Raw genomic sequence first — 23276 nt, forward strand, 5'->3', positions numbered from 1 at the left:
ATTGTTATAGTTATGAATAGTACTCCATAAACCACATTTCTTACCTAACATGGTTGTTGCAGAACTTTGTTAGCTGTGGCTGGTTGATAAAAATTATTCGCATCTCTTCTTGATCTGCAAGTGAGGTCTTTTCAGATACATCATCTGTCTTCTCGTAGCCTAAAGAGAAAAGGATACATTGAATATTGTATATTATATATTGTACAATATATATTGTATATCATGCACAGTAGCAAGAGTGTTGGACAAGATTAACAGCAATTGTCTAGAAGAAGCCCCACACTTGAAGGGCCGATATACATAATTGTGTGTGTGCTGCATACCTTGCAACCCCTTAACCACACAAAGGCTAAGCTTTAAGAAGCCAGCAAGCCTGTCACTCAGAGTGTGAACATTGAGATGATGGACACAAACATTAAAGTCTATAGAAAAAAGGATCTATGACTACACTGCTGAGTTTGAAATGTGTATCTGCACAATAGTATCTGTATTCCTTTTTATTCAAGCATTTTAACCTTAACAGAAATGGCAAGTGAAGGTAACATAAGTATTGCAAGACATGGGAAAATTAAAGACTACCACGGCATGGAGACAATTCAGTCATTTTACACCAAGCATTCCTATAATGCCATCATCTTTAGTAGACCGTAGTAACCAACACATCAGCAAGGTAAGAAAAAACATTTGAATTCTTTAACACATTTTATAGCATTGAATACTTTTTTTTGTTTGCTCGTGATTGCTTTTTTCACAATTTCCACAAGTTGTGTTTCTGAAAGAGGTTGAGGCTAGTTATCATCCTCTGCCCAGATATACTTCAACTCATTATACTTTAAAGTCTCCTTTTAAATGGGCCTAAGTAGCAGTGATCAAGATGGTGTGAATCACATAATCTGTGTTGCCTCGTTGAAAGAATTAGTTATATTTCCACATCTTTTTAATGTTAAATAGCTGCAACCTATTTAGCTTATAAAACCTACCTTTCGTATGTGCTACAGCACCATAGCAGTTTAAATGGTGCCAAAGGAGGACATACCCCATTATACAGCTGATCCTGTTTATTTCACTAGCAGAAGGTTGTGTCAGTGTGTCATAAGCCTAATTAAAGTATTTCTCCATGTCAGTGTGTTATTTTGTTCCCAGGGGAACAGTTAGTATGCCTGCAGAACTAGGTAACAATGCATAGCTATTCTTTGCCAAGAACTAATCATGTGGCTTTGTTTTGGGGGGTATGAAGGTGTTTTCGGGTGTTGCGCAAACTTGCAAGTACAGTAAACAACTAAACTGAACTGATATGACAGTATTGTTTATGGAGGATTAAACAAAGAGCTAAAATTGATGGAATAGTGCCAAACAAGAGAATAAAATCATTAAACCAATGTATATCAGTGGATTAATGTAAAAATGATGTACCCTAAGGAGTGCTGAAAGAGTGTTTAGGCACTGATTGTGCTTATTATGCTTTTATGGGATGAAGTAGATGCTTAGTGGGAATGTGCGAGTGCCACAGAACAATGCCTGACAACCTTACCAGGAGGGCTAAAGCAAGATTTGGAACTTTGATGCAGGAACTCCAACCCCATAAACCAGGGGGCTCAAACTCAATTTACCTGGGGGCCGCAGGAGGCAAAGTCAGGATGAGGCTAGGCCGCATAAGGGATTTCACAAAAAATTGGCTTTCAAGGGATAATGCAAGGCACGGCGGGTGGGAGCTGCTGATTGCGGAAATGACGTTATGCCATCATAACAGTTATTATGGGAAGACGTTCTGTGTGCACAATTAGCTCCTTAGCAGCTAATTGTGCACACAGAACGTCTTCCCATATTAACTGTTATGATGGCATAACGTCATTTCCGCAATCAGCAGCTCCCACCCGCCGTGCCTTGCATTATCCCTTGAATCGCAATAAAAATCGCGATCCATTCATTTCTTTTGAGAAGGCGTTGGTGCGGGCCACAAAATATTGTACCGAGGGCCGCAAATGGCCCGCGGGCCGCGAGTTTGAGACCCCTGCCATAAACATATTTTATTCACAGTGTAACCCTTTGCAGGGATAAGACTGTATTTTTCATGTATGTCTTTAGAAAAAATTGGAAAGGGACATCGGTAATGTTTCAACATAACGTTGCCTACACTCAGTCAAGAGTTAGCACTAGATTATAGGCTTTCCTATAGAAAATTTGTCTTGAGAAACAAAACAAAAAAAAAACTATTATTATTACAATTGGTTACCCGAGGAATGTCTAAATCTTACAATTAGAGATTTGCCAGTTGGGAACATCCAATCTCACTGGGAAGATGTTGAGAAAGGATTTCAACACCCAGCCGTGATAAACCCTACAGTATATGGAGATTTCAGCGATTATGTACAGACAATGTCAATTATGCTTCATCTTGAGTGTTTTTTTTTTTTTTTATATATTAACCAATGCAAGGCTGTATAACTTGAGTCCTGTGGGTCAGATATGGCCTCTAACAGATTCTTGGTGTTATTTGCCCTTTAAGTTGGCAATGAAGAATCCTGTTACAAAGAAACCTGCAAGAAAGAACTATGAAAGCCATACGGAAGCAGGATAAATGGGAATTTTCTTCTCATTTTAGAATGACACCTCTGGTACCTCTGTTTTCCTCCTACAGAACCAAAAAGGAAGAGGCTGTTATTTTGGTTGTGTTGTGCTGTGCTGTTTTTTAATGTGTTTTTAGAAGTTTCAGTGCTTAAGGACAAGGAAAGTCGTATTCACAAAGAATGGAGGGGGGAGTCCATTTTTATACCCTCCATGAACATAACCACTAATCTAAGTCCCCGGCACCCAGTACAGTAAAACATCCAACTTCACTCTGCTGAACATGGGCCAGTACTGGATAATCACAAGAAACCCCTGGCGACGCAGTACACAGATAGAATGTACTTTGGGCTGGCACATAGCGATTACATTAACTGGGAGGAGGCTCCTAACAAATTGGCATCCCCTAAGTGAATATTTCTTTTTGTGCCCTTAAAAAATCTACAGGTATATGATCTGTTATCTGGAATGCTTAAGATCTGAGATTTTCAAGATAAGAGATCTTTCTGTAATTTGGATCTTCATACCTTAAGTCTGCTACACATCATTTAAAACGTGAAATAAACCCAAAAGGATTGTTTTGTCACCAATATGGATCCATAGAGAAATCCGAAGAGATCCCATTAAAAGGGGTAGTTCACCTCACAAAAATATAGTTTTCAACTAGCATACCAAAAATAATGACTTTTAAATTTTCTTTTTTTCTAAAATGTAGGTTTTCAGAAATGTTAAAAAATTAAACCTGCCAAATTAGAGTGCTACATGCAAACAGGAGACAATGAGAAAAAGGATATACCTATATAATTATATATCAATAAATATCTTGAGAACAATGTTCTGCTTACTCTAAAATAAAAGGATATTAAGTCACCTAGGAGTTCTGTGACAGTATAAAAGGTACAACATAGTGTACAGGTATAGGATCAGTTATCCGGAAACCCATTATTCTGAAAGCTCCAATTTACGGGAGGCCCATCTCCCATAGACTCCATTTTAATCAAATAATTTAGATTTTTTTTGTTGTAATGATTTCCTTTATATCTATCATAATAAAACAGTAGCTTGTACTTGATCACAACGAAGATAGAATTAAACCTTATCGGAGTGGGTTTATTTAATGTTTAAATGAATTTTTAGTAGAATTAAAGTATGGAGATCCAAATTATAGTTCCTAGCATTCTGGATAACAGATTCCATACCTGTACAGCATTACAAGGGCATAAAATAACTGTAGTTGTGCCAGTTATGAAGACAACCACAGTTCTACTGTTAAAAGCACAGTAACAATATATACAGGTATGGGATCCGTTATCTGGAAACATGATATCCAGAAAGCTCCAAATTACAGAAAGGCTGTCTCCCACAGACCATTTTAATCAAATAATTAAATTTTTTAAAATTGATTTCCTTTTTCTCTGTAAAAATAAAACAGTACTTTGTATTTGATCTCAACTAAGATATAATTAATCCTTACTGGATGCAAAATAATCCTATTGGGTTTAATTAATGTTTTATTGATTTTTTTTGTAGACTTACAAAAACTTGTAGAATTTGGAGATCCAAATTACGGAAAGATCCCTTATCTGGAATACCCTTGGTCCTGAGCATTCTGGATAACGAGTCCTATACCTGTAATAGGAATTCTCACACCAGACTACACCTGAACCATAACAAGTACCTTAATATAGAGATCACTTTTGTCACTATAACTCTCTCTTTTTCCAGGTAGGTTTGATGGAATATATAGTTTTCAACAAGGAGCATTGAACAAAAGGAAAAATGTATGATATCCTACATCACTAAATATAGTTAGAATGTGTGATTTTATTAAACACAGTTATAAAGATATATTTTACAGGTTATTCATTAAAAAAACAAAACAAGCAAAACAAAGATATCAACTGCAGACATTTGCTGAGCGACACATCTTTTGGCTTTTTTGTGAGGGGGATGGAGGCTTGACATAAGTGCAATGGTACCTATTATGAGGAGAACTATGGTTCTAATGATAACAGCACAGCAAAAACTTAAAGCACAAATTCTCAGAAAAGCCAGACACTGTACCATTACACTGAAACTACCCTGAAGCTTAACAAGTATATTTAATACATACTCACTATAATGACATAGAATCCTGTCTTTTCCAGAGAAGTTTGGTGTAATATACTATTAAAAGTTTCAAATTAGAAACATTTGACAAAAAGAAAAAAGCATAACAGTTTTATCTACATTGACAGCCCAGCCAGTGACCTACATATTATATATATATATATATCCTAGAGATTGTATGGATACTTTATTAAACAGTTTCAAGTACAGGTATAGGACCCGTTATCCAGAATGCTCGGGACCAAGGGTATTCCGGATAAGGGGTCTTTCCGTAATCTGGATCTCCAAATCAAATCTCTACTAAGAAATCAATAAAACATTAATTAAACCCAATAGGATTGTTTTGCATCCAATAAGGATTATTTATATCTTCGTTGGGATCAATTACAAGGTACTCTTTTATTATTACAGGAAAGCAGGTTTCAAAATCTGAATTATTCGATTAAAATGGAGTCTATGGGAGATGGGCTTTCCGTAATTCGGAGCTTCCTGGTTAACAGGTTTCTGGATAAGGGATCCCATACCTGTACAGGTATAGGACCCATTATCCAGAATGCTCTGGACCAAGGATCTTCATACCTTAGGTCTACTAAAAAAACCAATAAAACATTACTTAAATCCAACAGAATTGTTTTTCCCCCCATAAGGAGTAATTATACCTTAGTTGGGATAAATTACAAGGTACTGTTTTATTAATACAGAGAAAAAGGAAATACATTTTAAAAATCTGAATTATTTTAATAAGATAAGTAATTAGTTGTACTGCATCTAAGTAAGTAGCAAGTACAAGCAGTGTACTAGTAGATGTATTAGGTAACTTCAGACAATTAATTTACATGATATAACCGCAATACTTTTATAATAAGTATATAAGACAGGACTATAAGATATTTTATATATATATATCTTTTTTTTTGAACATTGATCGTCTGAACGCATACTCACACCTGTCATCTTTGTTGGGGGATGAGTGGGTGTAATCGATAATGAATTTGTTTGCCAGCCTATGCACCAATTGTATTAGCACACACCTTTCGCTTGCATTGCTAACTAATTAATCCTACACAAGCTGTAAAGCAAACATTCAAATCTTCATTCTGTGTTGACAAAAAAATCCATGCTCTGATTCTAAGTGAACAGAAACCTTCCTTTCGCTACAGAAACAAACTGTATACAGTACAGTACTGTATATTTGTATACAGTTTTGTCAATATATACAAAAATCATTGCTCCGAATGAGAGCCTTTTTTTTTTCAACAAAAACTAAAGACCTTTTTTGACCATCTGCTTCATATGTTGTACTGTACCATAGGTACTCAAATTAATACATTGGTGGCATTATGGAATTAAACGTATGAGGGTCATGTTTACTAAGGCTGATCTCACATGCAACACTTTTCAGACAAGCGTATTTCCCCAGAAAAGCTTTTTAAACATATGGACACCCCATATAATATTAGCCTTAGGCTGATGGCCAACAGGGAGATCAGTGTCCTGTGGTTGAATCTCAGCTACCGCGGGCAACTAATCTCCTCAAAATGCCTTTCCACCAGCAATAAAGTGAATCACCGGTAGCAAAAATGTACTTATTAAATATCAACCCCCACTAAGAAATCTCTAAAACTTGCAAAATATAGCAAGCTGCTTAGATAAAGGATACTTTTTATATTTGTTGACATAGGCAGCAGCTCAGGGCTAGAACAGAACTGTACTTTGCACACTATAAGAGTGATATGATAAGGCTAGCCTGGAATGAACCTAGGGAATGCGGATATATGCCATAGACAGTCACTAATTAGTGGGCTGGGGGGGAGCTGTTTGGGCCTCTGTGTACTTCCAGGGCCAGTGTTTTATCAAACAGACTAGCCCACAAACCAGGTTGGCTTTTGTTCCTGGTTGAAAATTAGCCGCCTGCAGCTAGCTCACCTCTGCTGCCCTGCAAAATCTAGATCCTAAGTTTAATTCTAAACATGGTGTGGTGTCACCCAGGCATCTGCAAATCCTTCCTGTGTCTGTGTGGATACCCCAGTTTCTTTCTACACTCCAAAAATAAATACGCATGTTAATTGGCTCCTGATGAAATTGACCATTGTGTAAATGTGCAAGGAATTTTTTTTTTTAAATGTTTTTATTTTCCTTTTTTCCAAACAAATAAAACAAATATAAGAGAGGGAATGTGCAAGGAATTTTAGACTGCAAATGTCACAAGGGTAGAGAATGATGCACATCCTATTTGACAAATTTGGAAAGAAATGTGTGTTCTTTAGAGTTCTGCACTGAACCAATTTTTGAAACCCAGACCCGGACACGTGGCCTGCAACCCGCAACTTAAAGCCCCAACCCACATTTTATCCTGCTTGGACTCACAACTGCTGTATCCACAACCCGATCCGCTGACCACCATTAAACAGAAAGGGCTGTTGCTGCAGACTGGAAGTGCTGTCATCAGAAGTCAGCAGGGGTAGAAAAAACATTTAAAAAGTGTTTAAAGGAGTAAAATATAGATAATAAAAGAAAAATAGATAAGACTGCAACTCGACCTGCGACCCGTATATGCACTGCTCTGCATCTATACCTGCATCTGAAAATCCTACTTTTCCTTTTTTGATGGGCAACCTGACCTGATGCAGGATTTCCAGCTGAACTGAGGCAAAGGAAGCAGCGAACTGGGTCTGCCAAAAAAACTACCTCCCTAGGAGCAAAAGTGCTGCAGCTTTGGTACAGTATATATCAGACAGACTGTCTGTATGGCAAGGTTTTGTTAACCTTTTTTATTGGTACAGCTCTTTGTATTTGAGACCAATTGAGCTTTAAGCTGGCCATACACGTGGCGATCTCACGATGTTTCGTACGACCGTCGGTCGCACGAAACATCGTCAGATCCGCCACACACCATTCAGGGCTGAATCGGCAGGTAAGGAGGTAGAAACAATAGGATTTCTACCTCCTTCTGCCGATTCAGCTCTGAAGGGAGAATTTTGGTCAGGCGCCTTCTATGGCGCCCGATCAAAATTTTCTAACTTGGCCGATCGGCGAGCCGACCGATTTCAGCAGCTTCCTGCGATATCGGTCGGCTCGCTGACATGCCATACACGCACCGATTATCGTACGAAACGAGGTTTCGTACGATAATATCGGTGCGTGTATGGCCACCTTTACAGATACTAAAGTCACGCCTCTACTCATACTAAAGAATTGTGTCTGACTGGTTTGTTTGCTTTCTGCAATAACCTTGCCAAGATTGGCACACTTAAAAGGGATAGATTGCTAAATTGTAAAACCTCCTCCCCTTTATCAAGTGCAATAGACGTGCTGGCAGACACATCAGAAAGACTTCTTTACCTAGCAGTGAGTAGTGTCGGGATTGAGAGCTCATAAACAGGATTATTCACTGGAACCAAAAAAAAATGCTGTGCCAGCTGCGTCTGTAGGAAATGTATTTAAGTATAATAATGAATATATACAAAAGGACAAAAGTGGTTGCTTCCTATATGCTTTTGTGCACAGTCACAAGTAGTACTAAAACTGGGGAAGCATAAGCTCTTAAAATACCTAAGTGAGTAGACAAAAGTAAACACACTTTATTATTAATAAAGCACTCACAGGGCACTCTTATGTAATTACATCAATGCTTCTTTCTGCACAGAGGCCTTCACCCAAATAATTTACAGATTTTTAGATCTAAAGAAAAGATATGAAGTATGCATATATTGTATTTATAAAAAGTGCTGTAACAAACCGAAAATTATTTTTATTGAATGTAAGCACTAATTAGGATTGAAGTTGATGAGTTATGTAAAATTTACCAAAAAAAAGGTCACCAGATGATTTAGCACTTCACTCAAGGCCTATAAATATTTATGGGCTAGGTTACACAAGGAAAATTTTGAGTTCTTCCAACAAAAAGTACCCAAACACACCGCAGCAATGTACCCAAACTGCCTGTTCTGATTAGTATGGAATAGTCTCAATGCATTTTTGGTGACAATCATCCGGCAAGCACTGGCACAATGGCTTTGGGGCGATTCTCACACACAAGTCAATGTGGGTGATTTCAGATGCCTTGGGAAGCATGTAAAGCAGTGATCCCCAACCAGTGGCTCATGAGCAACATGTTGCTCCCCAACCCCTTGGATGTTGCTCCCAGTGGCCTCAAAGCAGGTGCTTATTTTTGAATTCCTGACTTGGGGGCAAGTTTTGGTTGCATAAAAACCCCAGTATAATCCCAAACAGAGTCTTCTGTAGATTGCCAATCCACATAGGGGCTATTAAATAGGCAGTTATAGCTCTTATTGGCACCCCCAGGAACCTTTTTCATGGTTGTGTTGCTCTCCAATACTTTTTCCACTTGAATGTGGCTCACGGGTATAAAAGGTTGGGGATCTCTGATGTAAAGAGAGCAAAACTGCCTATGCTTGCAGTGCCAGCTATACCACTTGCAAATCTTTAACCAACTGATTGAACAACAGCCTCTAATAATTCAACAACCACATTTCCAACTCTCTTCCTTAAAGAGAACACCATTTATTAAAAGTATATTATATATATATATATATATATATATATATATAGACAAGAACAAACAGGAGCACACCCTTCAAGCAAATGCCCTCGGTGCTGGTCAAAAAATTCAATAGACAGACAGAGTACCGCACACATAGGGACTTTATGAAAAAACAAAAAGGGTTTATTGAAAAAGATCCGACGTTTCGAGCACCAAACTGTGCTCTTCTCTCTCTATATATATATATATATATATATATATATATATATACCAAATCAAACACAACCAGCACCAAGGGTCCTGTGGTTCAAACAAACACTAGTGTATTATAATTGCATGTACAACAGACGTTTCGGTCCCTTTTGGGAAAAAGGTCCCAAAAGGGACCGAAACGTCGGTTGTACATGCAATTATAATACACTAGTGTTTGTTTGAACCACAGGACCCTTGGTGCTGGTTGTGTTTGATTTGGTGTCTGTTTGGTATTCCGTGCACAGGGGCAGCTGCATTGCGGCAACTTTCGGAGTGTGGTGCTGTCGTGTGGACTGTGGTCACTGTTGAACCAATGTATTATGTACTATCTTGCTACAGCTGAATTAAAACACACATCCACCTTATGGGGCCCAACAGTACAATAATGTTTGCAACACCTTTCAGCCCAAAGGCAGTATCTTTTTAAACTTGACAGCTTTTATTAATGGCAAGACAAGCACAGTGTACATAAACCAATCTATCATTTTAATATTTTCATAAAAGCAACCCATTGGCTTATTGGCCTAGGCTATATACTCTGATGGGAAGACCTTACAAAACCCAGTAACTGAAACAAGAATTAATGAACATTATAGGCTTGTGTGAGTTTTGGTCATCACCACAGCAAAGACTGAATAGAAAAATAGAAAGGCAAATCATTTATATATCAAAATTCATCTCTTCATCATACTAAATGTATATTCAAACATAAATCACATTCTTAATGGGCGACACATTTATATTCCGACCTACACCCTAGGTATTATCACTGTAACGCATCTTTTGTAGATATTACTGAAGCCAGTGTCATATCATATGTGGCAGATATTAAGCTCTCTGAAGAATAAAAACTAGACAAGAACTGCATTCAGTACAGTTCATGTCTTTGAACAGAAAGGATTATGAATTGCAAGGCTGTCCAACTAATGTGCTTTAGCAAGCCATGTATTAGGTTTACCCCGCTGAGACAGTGGAAAGGCTGACGCAGTACTGACTGATTGTGGAATATATCTATCTATGCACAGAAAGGCAACCAAGGCCTAGAGAAAGCCTTGCAATAGGTATACTGGTTTGTGTTTCTATAAAAAAAAAAAAATACTGTTATATCAAATAGGCAACTTTTCTGAAATCCTTCAACCCCTCCAATCTGTACTGAAACAAATCTGCACTTCATAGATGCCACTGCAATCCCATCCTCACATGCCCCCTTCTTTGTCATGGTCTATAATGGCATAGCTTGGGCATCGGTTCCCCCATTTTGACATATACACACACAAAATTTGGAAGTGATACAAAACTTGCCCTAATAATAGTGCCCACAAAATGGCGCCTGCCTGCCTTGCTGCAATTGTGAATTGCAAGACTGGAGGAAAAAATGTAATTATCTATACAGTGTAAGTAAAGTTTATTTTGCTTCATTAACATGATAAAAAAAATGATTTGGAATGATTTTTTTAGGGTTAGAAAATTATTTCGAAATAAAAATTAATCTCTCGTTCTGATTTGTTGAAATCCATTATAACTTAAGGCCAACATTTTTTGCAAACCAAATTCTATTATGTCAGCGGCAATTTATTATGACTGTCTATTAAAAGTTTCACAAGGAAGAACATTTTTATTCACCCTTTTTGGAACATGGAAATAAATGGAAAGGGTTGAAAATTTTTCTCCAGTCATTCTACATTTAAATTTTACACAGAGAGATAAAAGCTTAATGTCATTCTGATTTGTAAATTAAGATGACTGCAGAGCAATATTACACATTAAATCCTCAAAAGTGAAGCCCTTAGCCAAGTTTATAAATGATCCCTGTATAACATAGCTGTTCCAAACACCAAGTGTTGCTTTAAATAGGTTGCTTACTTCCGTAACAGCTATTAATATCTGCTGGTACAATGACAAAATTGAAGGGACAGACTTAACAAGACATAAAACCAGTTGTAAACAAACAAGACAAGAAAACCATTATAAAATGTATAACTTATAGGAAATCTACAGCAGAAGTATTCTCTGACCTCTAAAACACATTGGACATTAAGCTGGATATGCTTGATTAAACATTTAACATTTCTCATTTTTTTAAAATATTTTAAAATTAGAATATACTCGTTGGGGGCCTGCTTGGGGCCTGGGGTTTTTCCCAGATAAGTCTGGAATTGGATATCCAAAACTTATTTATTTCCTGTTATTTATATAATGCCACATATTGCTGCAGGACTTTACAGAGATTATACATCATTCATGTCAGTTCCTGCCCCAGAGGAGCTTACAATATAACATCCCTATCAAATTCACACACACTGTGGTTAGTTTTAGTCAGAAGTCAGTTAACCTGCCTGTATGTTTTTGGAGTGTGGGAGCAATCCGGAGTACCCGGTGGAATCCCATGCAGACACGGGAAAAAACAAACAAACTCCTTGCAGATATTGTCCTGGCTGGGATTGAACTTGGGACCCTAGAGCTGCAAAGCAGAAGTGCTACTTACACTTAAGACTAGTTAAAAACATTTAAACATTAAATAAACCCAATATAAAATGTTCTGGGTTTTTTTTTTTTTTTTTAAATGTAGTCTTTGTGTTGTGGGACACTGGCTTTGACCCCGAGTGTACATGCTGAATAAAGCAAAGAATGACTGCTGCTGGCCAGAACAGAAGTTAAAAAATACTAATGAGTGCCAGGAAATGGATTCCTCCATGCAAGAAGATATGGTTACAAAAATATCCCCCAAAAACTATACTACAAAATATTAAACAATGTTTGCTGGCAAAACAAATACTTACTTCATACTTAATCTCTGAGACACAAAAAGGATCAAATATGTGTATTTTTGTCCATCAGTCGGGGCATTCAATTTCAATATAAAACATGATCAGATGGCTTAATGACGAATAATTTGCACACACTATGCTTACACGTGTACAGTTATTTGCAGTTTAGAAGTAGCCATTCTTCACAAAACCACATAGTGTTCGGTCTCTAGCCAAGAGTTTATCATATATTTCTGGCGCAGAGAGGGAAACCTGAATCATATCCTATGTATTGCCTGTGGCATAAGATCTATTGAATTTCTATTATAAATTCTCCTGTTGTAATTGCCAGCCGGATAATCTGTTTTAATAACATAAGGGAGTGTGTAAGTTTGCTATATAATTGTGTAGTATAAAAGATAGAGGTTTAACTCTCTGTGCCAGATATATACAATATAACTTGTCCAGATACAGAAACCTATATGGTTTTCCGATGGATGGCTACTAGCTAATATACAAGATTCCTTTTCAACAGACTATGGTAGACATACATGTAACAATACTGTTGTGCATTCTGGCTTTGATTTTGGACCAAAGGTGCAATTTGCCATGACTGTAATAGCCTGGAAACACAACTAAACACAGTAAATGGATGTGAGCCCTTAGTACTTGAACTTACAATGTTTAAAGTAGAACTAAAAATAAATATGTTTAGAAATGCTGTATTTTAAATGCTGAACTTATGGAACCAGCAGAGAGGTTCACAGTTATGATTCAGGAGCTCAGCATCTTGTTAGGCCATCTTTTGTGTGTCAGTGACACTGCTCATGGTCAGTGTACTTTAGGCTGCTCTTAGGCCATAGAGGCTGATACTACAGGGCTGATTATTAAATTCTGATACAGAATGCACTGGTTTCTAAGCTGCCAGGTATTGTACATCTAAGTAAATTACTTATTAACCTTGTATAGTGACTTCAGATCAGCAGAAGGAAGTACGGGTTTTGATCATTAAGCATTAAATGCAAATATGCAGCAGAAGTTCAAAAGAAGACATTAGCAGCAAGAGTCTGAGAAACTGGGCTAAAAACCAAAACAACAATAAAAAGTGTCTAGGAGACAGCAACAAAAAATAGTGATAACAATTTTCCATCTCTCATTCTGCCCTACTTTAACACAGTCTAAAGCTCTGAAACACTATTCAACAAGTCATTACAAGGCTTTTTAAAAAAATCTAGCTGCAGGGAAACCAAAAAGGGTAGCTTGTGTGCACCCCATGCAAACTGTTATAGGAGAAGTATAGCACATCAAAGAATTAGGGCTTCTTGCCGTCTGTTTTGAGCTTCTGTACCAGCCCAAAGCTACCAAACACCTATAGCAATAAAGATCTGTGTGTCCACAGTAGCTTTCGGTAGCACCCTTTTTTCTTTTTGCAGCCTAGTTAACCGAGTTTAGGGACCAACTCACAATAAACAGTACATATACAAAATAAGATTTTACAAGTTGGTAGATAAGAAATTCAGGTTCAGGTTCCATAACAGAATAGAAAACAAAGCACCCTGTATCAGACAAAGCCATCTTATATTTAGTCATCCAGCATCAGCTTCTATGATAAAAGTAACCTTCTTTTCTACTTACATTTTTATGATTTCTGATGACCCCCTAAACTTAGAGCAACTGAGCATGGACAGTGTCACAGAGACTCAAAAGACAACAGAAAAATATATCCAAGATTGGGAGTTGCTGTGGTCAAATTTAGGGCAAGGATTATTACTGTTATAGGGCTGCTAAACCTCTTGGTTGAAAGGTATGTTCAGCATATAAAACAGAGCTGTGGAGTCGGAGTCGAGGAGTCGGAGGCAATTTTGGGTACCTGGAGTAGGAGTCGGAAAAAAATTAACCGACTCCTACTAAATTTAAATGGGAATAAAAAAAATAAAAAATAAAGCAAGTTTAAATGTCCCAATTCACAAACAGTCATAATTAATGACTTCTCTGCTATAAGAATAAAGCCCAATGCACGCAGTGCATAAACGAACACGTTGAGTGACCATGAAGCTTTTCATTGGCTGTATGCTTCACTAAATGGGACGTAACGCACAGTTAAGGTGCGGCAGCTCCACTGCATCGGGTTCCTCTGTTACAGGGAACCCAATGCCCACTGGGAACCTAGCCTAACTCTCACTGTTAACTAATTAAGTAAAAAAAATTGGCAGGACTAGAAATACTTGTATACGTGAAGGGAATGGATAGTCAATAGTTTAAGACTGAAGCTTTAAAACATTTGAAAAACTGCTGTAATGTTAGCTTAAACTTTAAAGGAACAGTAACACCAAAAAATGAAAGTGTATAAAAGAAATTCCAATATAATGTACTGCTGCTCTGCACTGGTACAACTGGTGTGTTTGCCTCCACTACTATGGTTTATATAAAGAATGCAGCTGTGTAGCCATGGGGGCAGCCATTCAAAGGAGAAAAGGCACAGGCACTTAGATAACAGATAAAACACTATTGTATTCTACAGAGCTTATCAGTTATCTGCTATGTAACCTGTGCCTTTTCTCCTTTTTTCCAGCTTGAATGGCTGCCCCCAGGGCTACACAGCAGCTTATTTGTATAAACTATAGTAGTGTTTCTGTAGCAAACACCCCAGCTGTACCGGTTCAGGAATGGCTGCCCCCGGGGCTACACAGCGGGGTATTTATATAAACTATAGTAGGGTTTCTGTAGCAAACAAACCAGCTGTACCAGTGCAGGAATGGCTGCCCCCAGGGCTACACAGCAGCTTATTTATATAAACTATAGTAGGGTTTCTGTAGCAAACACTCCAGCTGTACCGGTTCAGGCAGGGCCGGATTTCACTTGGCGGCGCCCCGAGGCCGCCCCCGCGAGTGCGTATGTGCAATCGCACGGCGCCCTCTCCCCCTGAGTGTGCATGCGCGATCAATGCGCATTCGCGCATTTAAACTCCCATACGGAGCACTGGGGAGAGGTCCCGACTGCTCCGTATGGGAGAAACTTGTGCCGCCCTAGGCCCGGCCTTTGTGGCCTTTCCACAAATCTGGGCCTGGGTTCAGGAATGGCTGCCCCCGGGGCTACACAGCGGGGTATTTATATAAACTATAGTAGGGTTTCTGTAGCAAACACCCCAGCTGTACCAGTGCAGGAATGGCTGCCCCCGGGGCTACACAGCAGGGTATTTATATAAACTATAGTAGGGTTTCTGTAGCAAACACCCCAGCTGTACCAGTGCAGGAATGGCTGCCCCCGGGGCTACACAACGGGGTATTTATATAAACTATAGTAGGGTTTCTGTAGCAAACACACCAGCTGTACCAGTGCAGGAATGGCTGCCCCCACGGCTACACAGCAGGGTATTTATATAAACTATAGTAGAGTTACTGTAGCAATCACACAACTTTTACCAGTGCAGGGCAACAGTACACAATATTTCTTTTACTTTAAAACTCTTTAATGTTTTGGTGTTACTGTTCCTTTAAACATGACTATGGGATTCTAGGGAAATCATTAGAAGTAGAAGTATAGATAAAATTGTCTATCAGTTTATTATCAGTTCAGTTGTGTTTAAAGTGCCCCTTCCCCCCTGCTCCTTCCTGGATGTATAAAATACATTAGCATATTAAAAACAGAGGAGTCGGAGTCGTGGAGTCGGAAGTATCAGAAACTGAGGAGTTGGAGTCGGAGAATTTATCTACCGATTCCACAGCCCTGATATAAAATACAAAATTTTTAGGCACATTTGTTTTTAGACTTCGAAAAGGAATTTAATGTATAGGGCTTATCTGACCTAATTGGGGATATTAAAGCTACTCCATGTTTGGTCCTTGAGAGGTAGATAATTAGTTTAGCAGTGCACAGTTGAAGAGTAAGGGCTCTGGCACACGGGGGAGATTAGTCGCCGGCGATTAACTCCCTGTTCGCGGGCGACTAATCTCCCCGAGTTGCCTACCCCTGCCATTCCACAGGCGAACATGTAAGTCGCCGGCGGGATGGCAGACGCGGCGGCGCGATTTCGCGCAAATCGCCGAAAAAGCATTTCCGCAAATCGCCCCGCCGCGTCTGCCATCCCGCCGGCGACTTACATGTTCGCCGGTGGGATGGCAGGGGTAGGCAACTCGGGGAGATTAGTCGCCCGCGAACAGGGAGTTAATCGCGGGCGACTAATCTCCCCCGTGTGCCAGAGCCCTAAAGGTGGCCATACACGGGCCGACTATAGCTGCCGATATCGGTCCCTTGGACCGATTCGGCAGCTAATCGGCCCGTGTATGGGGAGAGCAGAGCGGCCTGGCCGACCGATATCTGGCCTGAAATTGGCCAGATCTCGATCGGCCAGGTTAGAAAATCTGGTCGGATCGGGGACCGCATCGGCTCGTTGATGCGGTCCCCGATCAGACTGCCCCATTGCCGCCCACATAATCCGATCGTCTGGCCCCAGGGCCAAACGATCGGATTATTATTTTTTTTACCTAAATGGTCCCAGATATCGCCCACCCGTAGGTGGGGATATCGGGGGAAGATCCGCTCGCTTGGCGACATCGCCAAGCGAGCGGATCTGCTCGTGTATGGCCACCTTAATTTATTATGCAGGGGGAATTATTTACCTTGCAGGGACCAAACATGGAGTAGCTTCAATCTCCTGTTTAGCTCAAAAAGAAACATATAATTTTCATGATTAAAACAATATGCAAAAATTATTCTCAGACAAATTGACATAAATTGACAAGCAGATATCAGGCACTTTGGAATAGTAAAAATGACAACCTAACCAGTGGTTCTGTATGAATTACAACTGATGTGTTTAACTCTTAACATGCAATACAAGATGTAATTCACCACTGTTATGTGTGAGAACTAAAAAGGGCATATTTTCAAAGTGAAAGTAATATTGATCAGGCAGGGTGGAATATTTTTGCATGTGGCACTACGCTGACTGTCCAGTATTGCCTTTGATGTGGCTGTTGGTACAAGGAGCAAATAATCCACCTGTCTGATATACCTAAGAAAAATAAATTCAAACATTTTTAAATTACCAACACAGAGCACAAAAAAAAACTTTAAAAAACACAAATTAATAATATTCATATTAACATATTATGTCCTTGCGTTCTACAGTAAATTCCAAACGTCGGAGTGCACCATATGTGTGTTAATCAACACCTAGTGGTATTCAACACTTTTCTCATCCTCTATGTAAGTTTCTAATTATACTTGCTAGGTGTGATGCATAATTCCCGCAGTGTTAAAAAGTATTAAATCTCTGAATTATTTCAAGATAATATGAGTACATTAAGAATACATAAAGCAAATCTGGAAACTTGTGATATATGAAAGTGCAAATCATCATTCCAGCAAACCATCTCTTCCCAAAGAGAACTAGAGGTTATTTTACAAGCAGGAAGAGAAACTTGCATTCAATCCCAAACTCAAGAAAAAAAAAAACCAGAACTATACAATATATGTACTTTGACCTGATTTAAAAAGGCCTCTATGTGCAGCTGTTCCTGCACTGCGACAAACAATTGGACATAAATTAACGCATTATGTGAACTCTGTACCACCTACCATGCAAGATACGTTCGTAACGTAATTACATGCAAGGGAAGGAAATTACAATAGCTCTAGTATTCTTTTTTTGCTTTCAGCATAGCAGTTCCTCTAAACATCACAAGCCCCTGAATTTCAGTTAGGGTTAAACACTACATGTATTTCAGTTTAACAATCTGTACCAATGTTGTATCAGAGTGAAACACATTAGTATTTAGAAATACTGTAACATTCAAATAAATTAATATGACAGAAGGGAACATTTCTAACCTTAAATAAATACTTTATATGTATGTATATCTTTATTTATAAAGCGCTACTTATGTACACAGCGCTGTACAGTAGAATAGATTAATACAAACAGGGGTTTATTAAAATAATAATAGATAAACACAAAGTATAACAATAAATACAAGATACAGTTGCAATAAGTTAAGAGTCAAAGACACAAGAGGATGGAGATCCCTGCCCTGTAGAGCTAACAATCTATATGGGAGGGTAACTTACAGGCACAAATAGGCAAGTTAAGAGAAGGAGTGTATAAGACAGGGGTCCCCAACCTTTTTTACTTGTGAGCCACAGTCAAATGTAAATGACTTGGAGAGGTACACAAGCATAATAAAAGTTCATGGAGGTGCCAAATAAGGGCTAAGATTGGCTATTAGACAGCCTCTATGCACACTATCAGCTTACAGGGGCTTTATTTGGAAGTAAATCTTGCTTTTATCCAACAAAAACGTGCCACCAAGTCAGGAATTTAAAAATAACTACATGGTTTGGGGGCACTGAGAGCAACATGTTGCCCGCAAGCCACTGGTTGGGGATCACTGGTGTAAGATATTCTTTGTTTAATGGGAAGCCACGATAAGGACTTTAGCAGTGGAAGGGCCCGAACTCTCCTGGATGAGAGGAGGAGACTTCTGGCAGCAGTATTTAATATAGACTGTAGTAGTGCTGGGCGGTATACCGGTTTAACCGGTATACCGGTTTTTTAAAAAAAAACGGTATGGGTTTTAAACATACCGCTATACCGGTATGCGCGCCTCCTGCTGTTTTTCTCCAATCACATCCGGGTTGCGCCCATGCGTACGTGACGTCGGCGCGCATGTGACGTCAGCGCGCACGCAACGTCGCTAGGACGCATCGCTGGAGCTGGAGGAACCACAAGTTGGGTAAGTTCTGCTGGGGGGTTGTGGCTGGGGTTGTGGCTGGGGTTGGGGGGGCTGGCTGGGGGGGTTGTGGCTGGGGTTGGGGGGGTTGTGGCTGGGGTTGTTGGGGGGGGGCTGGGGTTGTTGGGGGGGGCTGGGGTTGTTGGGGTTGTTGGGGGGGGGTGGGGGGCCACCAATATTTATTATTTATTTTTTATTTATATACCGTCAAATACCGTGATACCGATAAAATTTGGAAAAATACCGTGATATAAATTTTTGGTCATACCGCCCAGCTCTAGACTGTAGGGGGGAGAGATGTGAGTGTAGGGAGGCCGGTTAGTAGCAGGATACAGTAGTCATCTGGATAGGATGAGAGCATGCATGAGCAGCCTAGCTATAGCAGTAGAAAGAAAGGGACGGATTTTGGCAATATTGCGTAAGAAAAAGTGACAGGTTTTGACAGTTAATATGGTCAGAGAAGGAGAGAGAGAAAAGATCATCCCCAAACAATGTGCTGTGTTGACTGGGATGATGAGCATGCCATCGATAGAGATAGTAAGGGGGGGGGGGGGGTAGGCTTAGGCGGAAAGATTATTAGTTCAGTTTTTGTTAGGTTCTGTTTGAGGTGGCGTTGTTTCATCCAACTGGAGAGAGCTAGGAGGCAGTTAGAGATTTGAGTCTCAGTTTCAACAGTTAATGAATACTATATATAAACAGAATTGAGTGTTTACAGTTTCAGCCACAACTTTCTTTGAGGTAAAAAATAAAGTAACACACTAGAAAGAATTGCAAAAAATGAAGTATCATAACTGCAGATATATACCACTAGGTTAGAAAAGACCCTAGTGGTCATTTCTACCGTAGATTCTCTACTTTTGCTTCCAATTTTAGTTGTAAAGGAGTTTTCAGGTGATCAGAGATGTACAGATACAGCTATCATTATCCCAACTTTAATGATGTTATCTTGAGCCATTTCGCTGAAGATAGCATACAAATGTAGCAATAACTACATGGAACAGGATGGCATGTAACTTTGGGATACTCCTAGCTACATCTGTATGAGGAAAAAGCAAATCAATGCTGCCTTTAAAAGCATTCTGAAGAGCTAATTTTAAGATGCAACACAGCACTCACCTTCAGCTCTCGTACGCATATCGGACACTGTGGTTTGTACAGTTGACATGTTGCGTGAAGTGGTCCCTTTCCTCTTCTTTAAGTAGAACTTCTAAGATCCCCAAAAAAGATGAATCAGAAACCGAAAGGAGTTGAAATAATAAGGAACATGGCGTTTATGTGCAGTTGTCAACTAAAAGCCTAACCATCTATACTAGGTGAAGACATGTGACCAAATATACTATCAGAGATATAATGATGGAGAAGCAAGTATACTGAAACCTCTGGATCTCAAGTGGTTTTTGAAGTATAACTCATAGAACCCTCTAAAGGGTGAAGCAGGGAGCTGCAGGTATGACATTACTGCTGCAAAATATATTCCAGTGGAATTAATGTACCTACAGTAAAGGGCTGGCTACAATCGGTAAATGATAAAAAAAAAATATGTCATACTGTAATAATTATAATGTGACAGTGCAAGGAGGAGGTTGGGATAGGCCCTCACGAGATGGTGGGCACTAGTCCTTATAAAGAATCAGGTTTGTTTCTTCTAATTACCAAGTGTACTGAAACAACTAGTGTTAATCCACCTCCTTGTCACGGTGAGAAAAGACTTGCATGGTCAGAGAGCATTTTGTTTGAAATCTGTCTTCATCAACGGTTCAAGAGAACATTGTGTGGAGGCTCCAGACAGGAGATATATTCACTGGCAGGCACATGCTGAAAAACGTAGAGCTGAATGAGGTAATGGTATAGAGCAGATGGGATGAGAATCACATCAACCGCAAAATAGCTATTAAACAGACCGGATCTCCAGAATGCTTTGAAATGTTGACAAAAGTAAAATGAGGTTGAATTATAATGATAGTGTGGGGGCGGATGTCAGATTTTTTTCAGTTCAAATTCAATAGAAATGATAAATTGATTGCAAGCAATAAGGAATGGCAGGGAAGAGGGGAGGTAACCAGGTACCAGCTCCCTACATCACCCGAAAGCCAAAGGTGCTGAGAGTTCTACTTCAAAAGCAACAGGTTGGGCACCTATGTGTTAAAACCAATGAGCTGGAAAAAGCTAAAGTGGGGCAGAGAGGGCAGTGTATGGGTGGCAGCTGGGGGGGGGGGGGGCAAAAAGAAGCCACAGGGTTCCCCTAAGGGGCCAAAACTGGGTAACATGCTGTCACTGATGACAGAAAGTTGCTGCTCCCATACATTTGTACAATTAATGTATCTTCATGGCTGCAGCATATTGTCAAAATGATGTGACACATAGAAGCACAGAAGTGACAACACACGAGTATGTGGCTATTGCCCAACCATTAACTATCCCCAGAGCCGGGTCAAGGGGATTATGGGAGTTGTAGTATAATCCCAGCAGTAGCTGACGAATGAAGACAATGTGAGGGGATGCCCGGCAGAGGCTGACAGCTATGGGGGCTGGGGGGGGGGTGTATACTACCGGGAGCGCAGATATATGAGGCAGTGCCTGGGCAGCAGTCTCTCAGCTCACCGCTCCCAAGCGCTCAAGCAAAAGTCCATCAGCACCAGCCTCACGGACGCTTCCTTTCTGCGACTGATAGTTTGTAATTCCCTTTCCCTCTTTAGGCAGGTGTATGTCATGAGGTGAGTAATCCACAGACGCGACCCCGACCCCTATACACTCTCCACACCGAGACCCACACACACCTCTTCCCAGCTCCCTTCTCAGCAAATCTGAAGAACTGGCAGCCCGGCCCGCTCGCACTCAACCTGGAACCTACCACCAAACCTGGAGGAGGCACTGCATTAAATTTAACCAAATACTGTCCATCCACCAGGTGCGAAGCTACCGTTATAAAGGCCTTCACGTCTATTACTACCATTGCCACTTACCCTCACCAGCTAAACACAGCCAAAATGAAACGGAAACGAAGCCGCTTTCACGTCTCCCCCCCAGTTGTTTTTGCTAGTTGGAACCGCCCACAGTCGAGTTCCTTGTAGCTGCTGCGGGCTCACAGAGGCGGTAGAGTGAATGACAGGTTCAGGGAAGCCCTTTGCGTCAGTTGCATTATTCCCCTTATTGGGTTTTTATTCTCTCACAGGGCCGCTGTCATACAGAGCGTCGTCACTGAATGAATATGGGCGCTCAGCAATATCAGCAGCGTTATTACTCTGTCATTAATGTTACTCAAACCGGAAATCAAATCGCTACTGTATGTGCCAGTGCATTTTTATTAGGGACCGTGTAGTCCACAGTGCTCTAAATTGGCTTGGGCAGGGTGATTACACAAATACAAAAGTTAATGGGGCATTATGGGGACGTACAGTCTGGGAATAGTGGGTTGAAGAAAAGGATTTTTGACTCCCTGAAATATGTGTATTATAAAAATAATCTGCCCCTTTGTAAAAGTATGGGGCTGTCGGAAGTCATTTGGTCTGTGGTGCTTTTATATAGACAGGGGATGCCTGAACCAGTTCTAATAGCCTTGGCTTTTACACTAGGTGATTTATTATTCCCTGGATAAAACCCACACTCAAGCTGCTATGTGTGGTGGTTGAGCCAAATGGACAGACTCTTTACAAGGGGTCATACAGGGGTATGGTTGCCTTTCAGGGCCGCTGCTGGCCAAATGGGTGCCCTAAGCAGAAATTTACTTTTGTGCCCCCTCCTCCAAATATTACAGAAGTAAAAATAAAATAAAAAAAACACCTACTATAGGGGCCCCACACACAGTGCCCCCAATTGCCCCCATAGACAATGCCCCCATAGTAAGTGCCCCCAATAGCCCCCATAGATTGATTGAACTATCCGGGACAGCGGGATGCGCTATAAAAACCGGAGGGACAGTGTTGGGGGGTATGTTATAATATATAAAAAAGGGGTTTTTTTGGAGCAGCTGGGATGGTGCCCCCCTGGGAGTTGGTGCCCTATGCAGACTGAGTACTCTGCTTATAGGGAGCGGCGGCCCTGTTGCCTTTGAATTGTTCCATTTGGTCTGAACATCAGGAAGTTGAGCCTCTGAGTTGCAGCTTCTCATCACTTCCTTCCAGCCGACTAATGGGAATTTGCTTTCCTGGTTGACAATCTTCTAACCAACTAGGAAAACAGGATTATCATTCAGAATTATTATTATTTATTTATAAAGCGCCAACATATTCCGCAGCGCTGTCAGAATTACCCTTCTCTTACATGCCCGGATGGTTAGGCGGTTTGGTAGAAATTGGGCAAACCTACCAACCAAATCTGGGTGTGTATTGCCAAGTGTTAGCATTTTAAAAATGACAGTAACATTCAGAA

General features: G+C 40.1%; 1 protein-coding gene across 9 annotated transcripts in view; it reads right to left on the bottom strand.

Annotated features, from left to right (window-relative positions):
- The window catches only part of atp8a1 (ATPase, aminophospholipid transporter (APLT), class I, type 8A, member 1), a 117029-nt gene extending 94995 nt beyond the window's left edge, over positions 1 to 22034 (bottom strand). For 2 of the 9 annotated variants that reach the window (XM_031895393.1, XM_031895389.1), the window contains exons 1-3: positions 21872 to 22034; positions 20025 to 20115; positions 45 to 159 (exon numbers count right to left, since the gene is read on the bottom strand). In XM_031895393.1, the coding sequence (XP_031751253.1) occupies positions 45 to 159; positions 20025 to 20073 (164 nt within the window). In that variant the 5' untranslated portion in view covers positions 20074 to 20115; positions 21872 to 22034. Of the gene's footprint in view, positions 1 to 44; positions 160 to 20024; positions 20116 to 21458; positions 21785 to 21871 lie in introns of those variants that run through there. The other 7 variants (XM_031895395.1, XM_031895391.1, XM_031895396.1 and 4 more) reach the window with 5 other exon arrangements.
- Positions 22035 to 23276: the final 1242 nt, after the last annotated feature.

This window comes from Xenopus tropicalis, chromosome 1 (genome assembly GCF_000004195.4).
Source record: "Xenopus tropicalis strain Nigerian chromosome 1, UCB_Xtro_10.0, whole genome shotgun sequence".
Taxonomy (NCBI): domain Eukaryota; kingdom Metazoa; phylum Chordata; class Amphibia; order Anura; family Pipidae; genus Xenopus; species Xenopus tropicalis.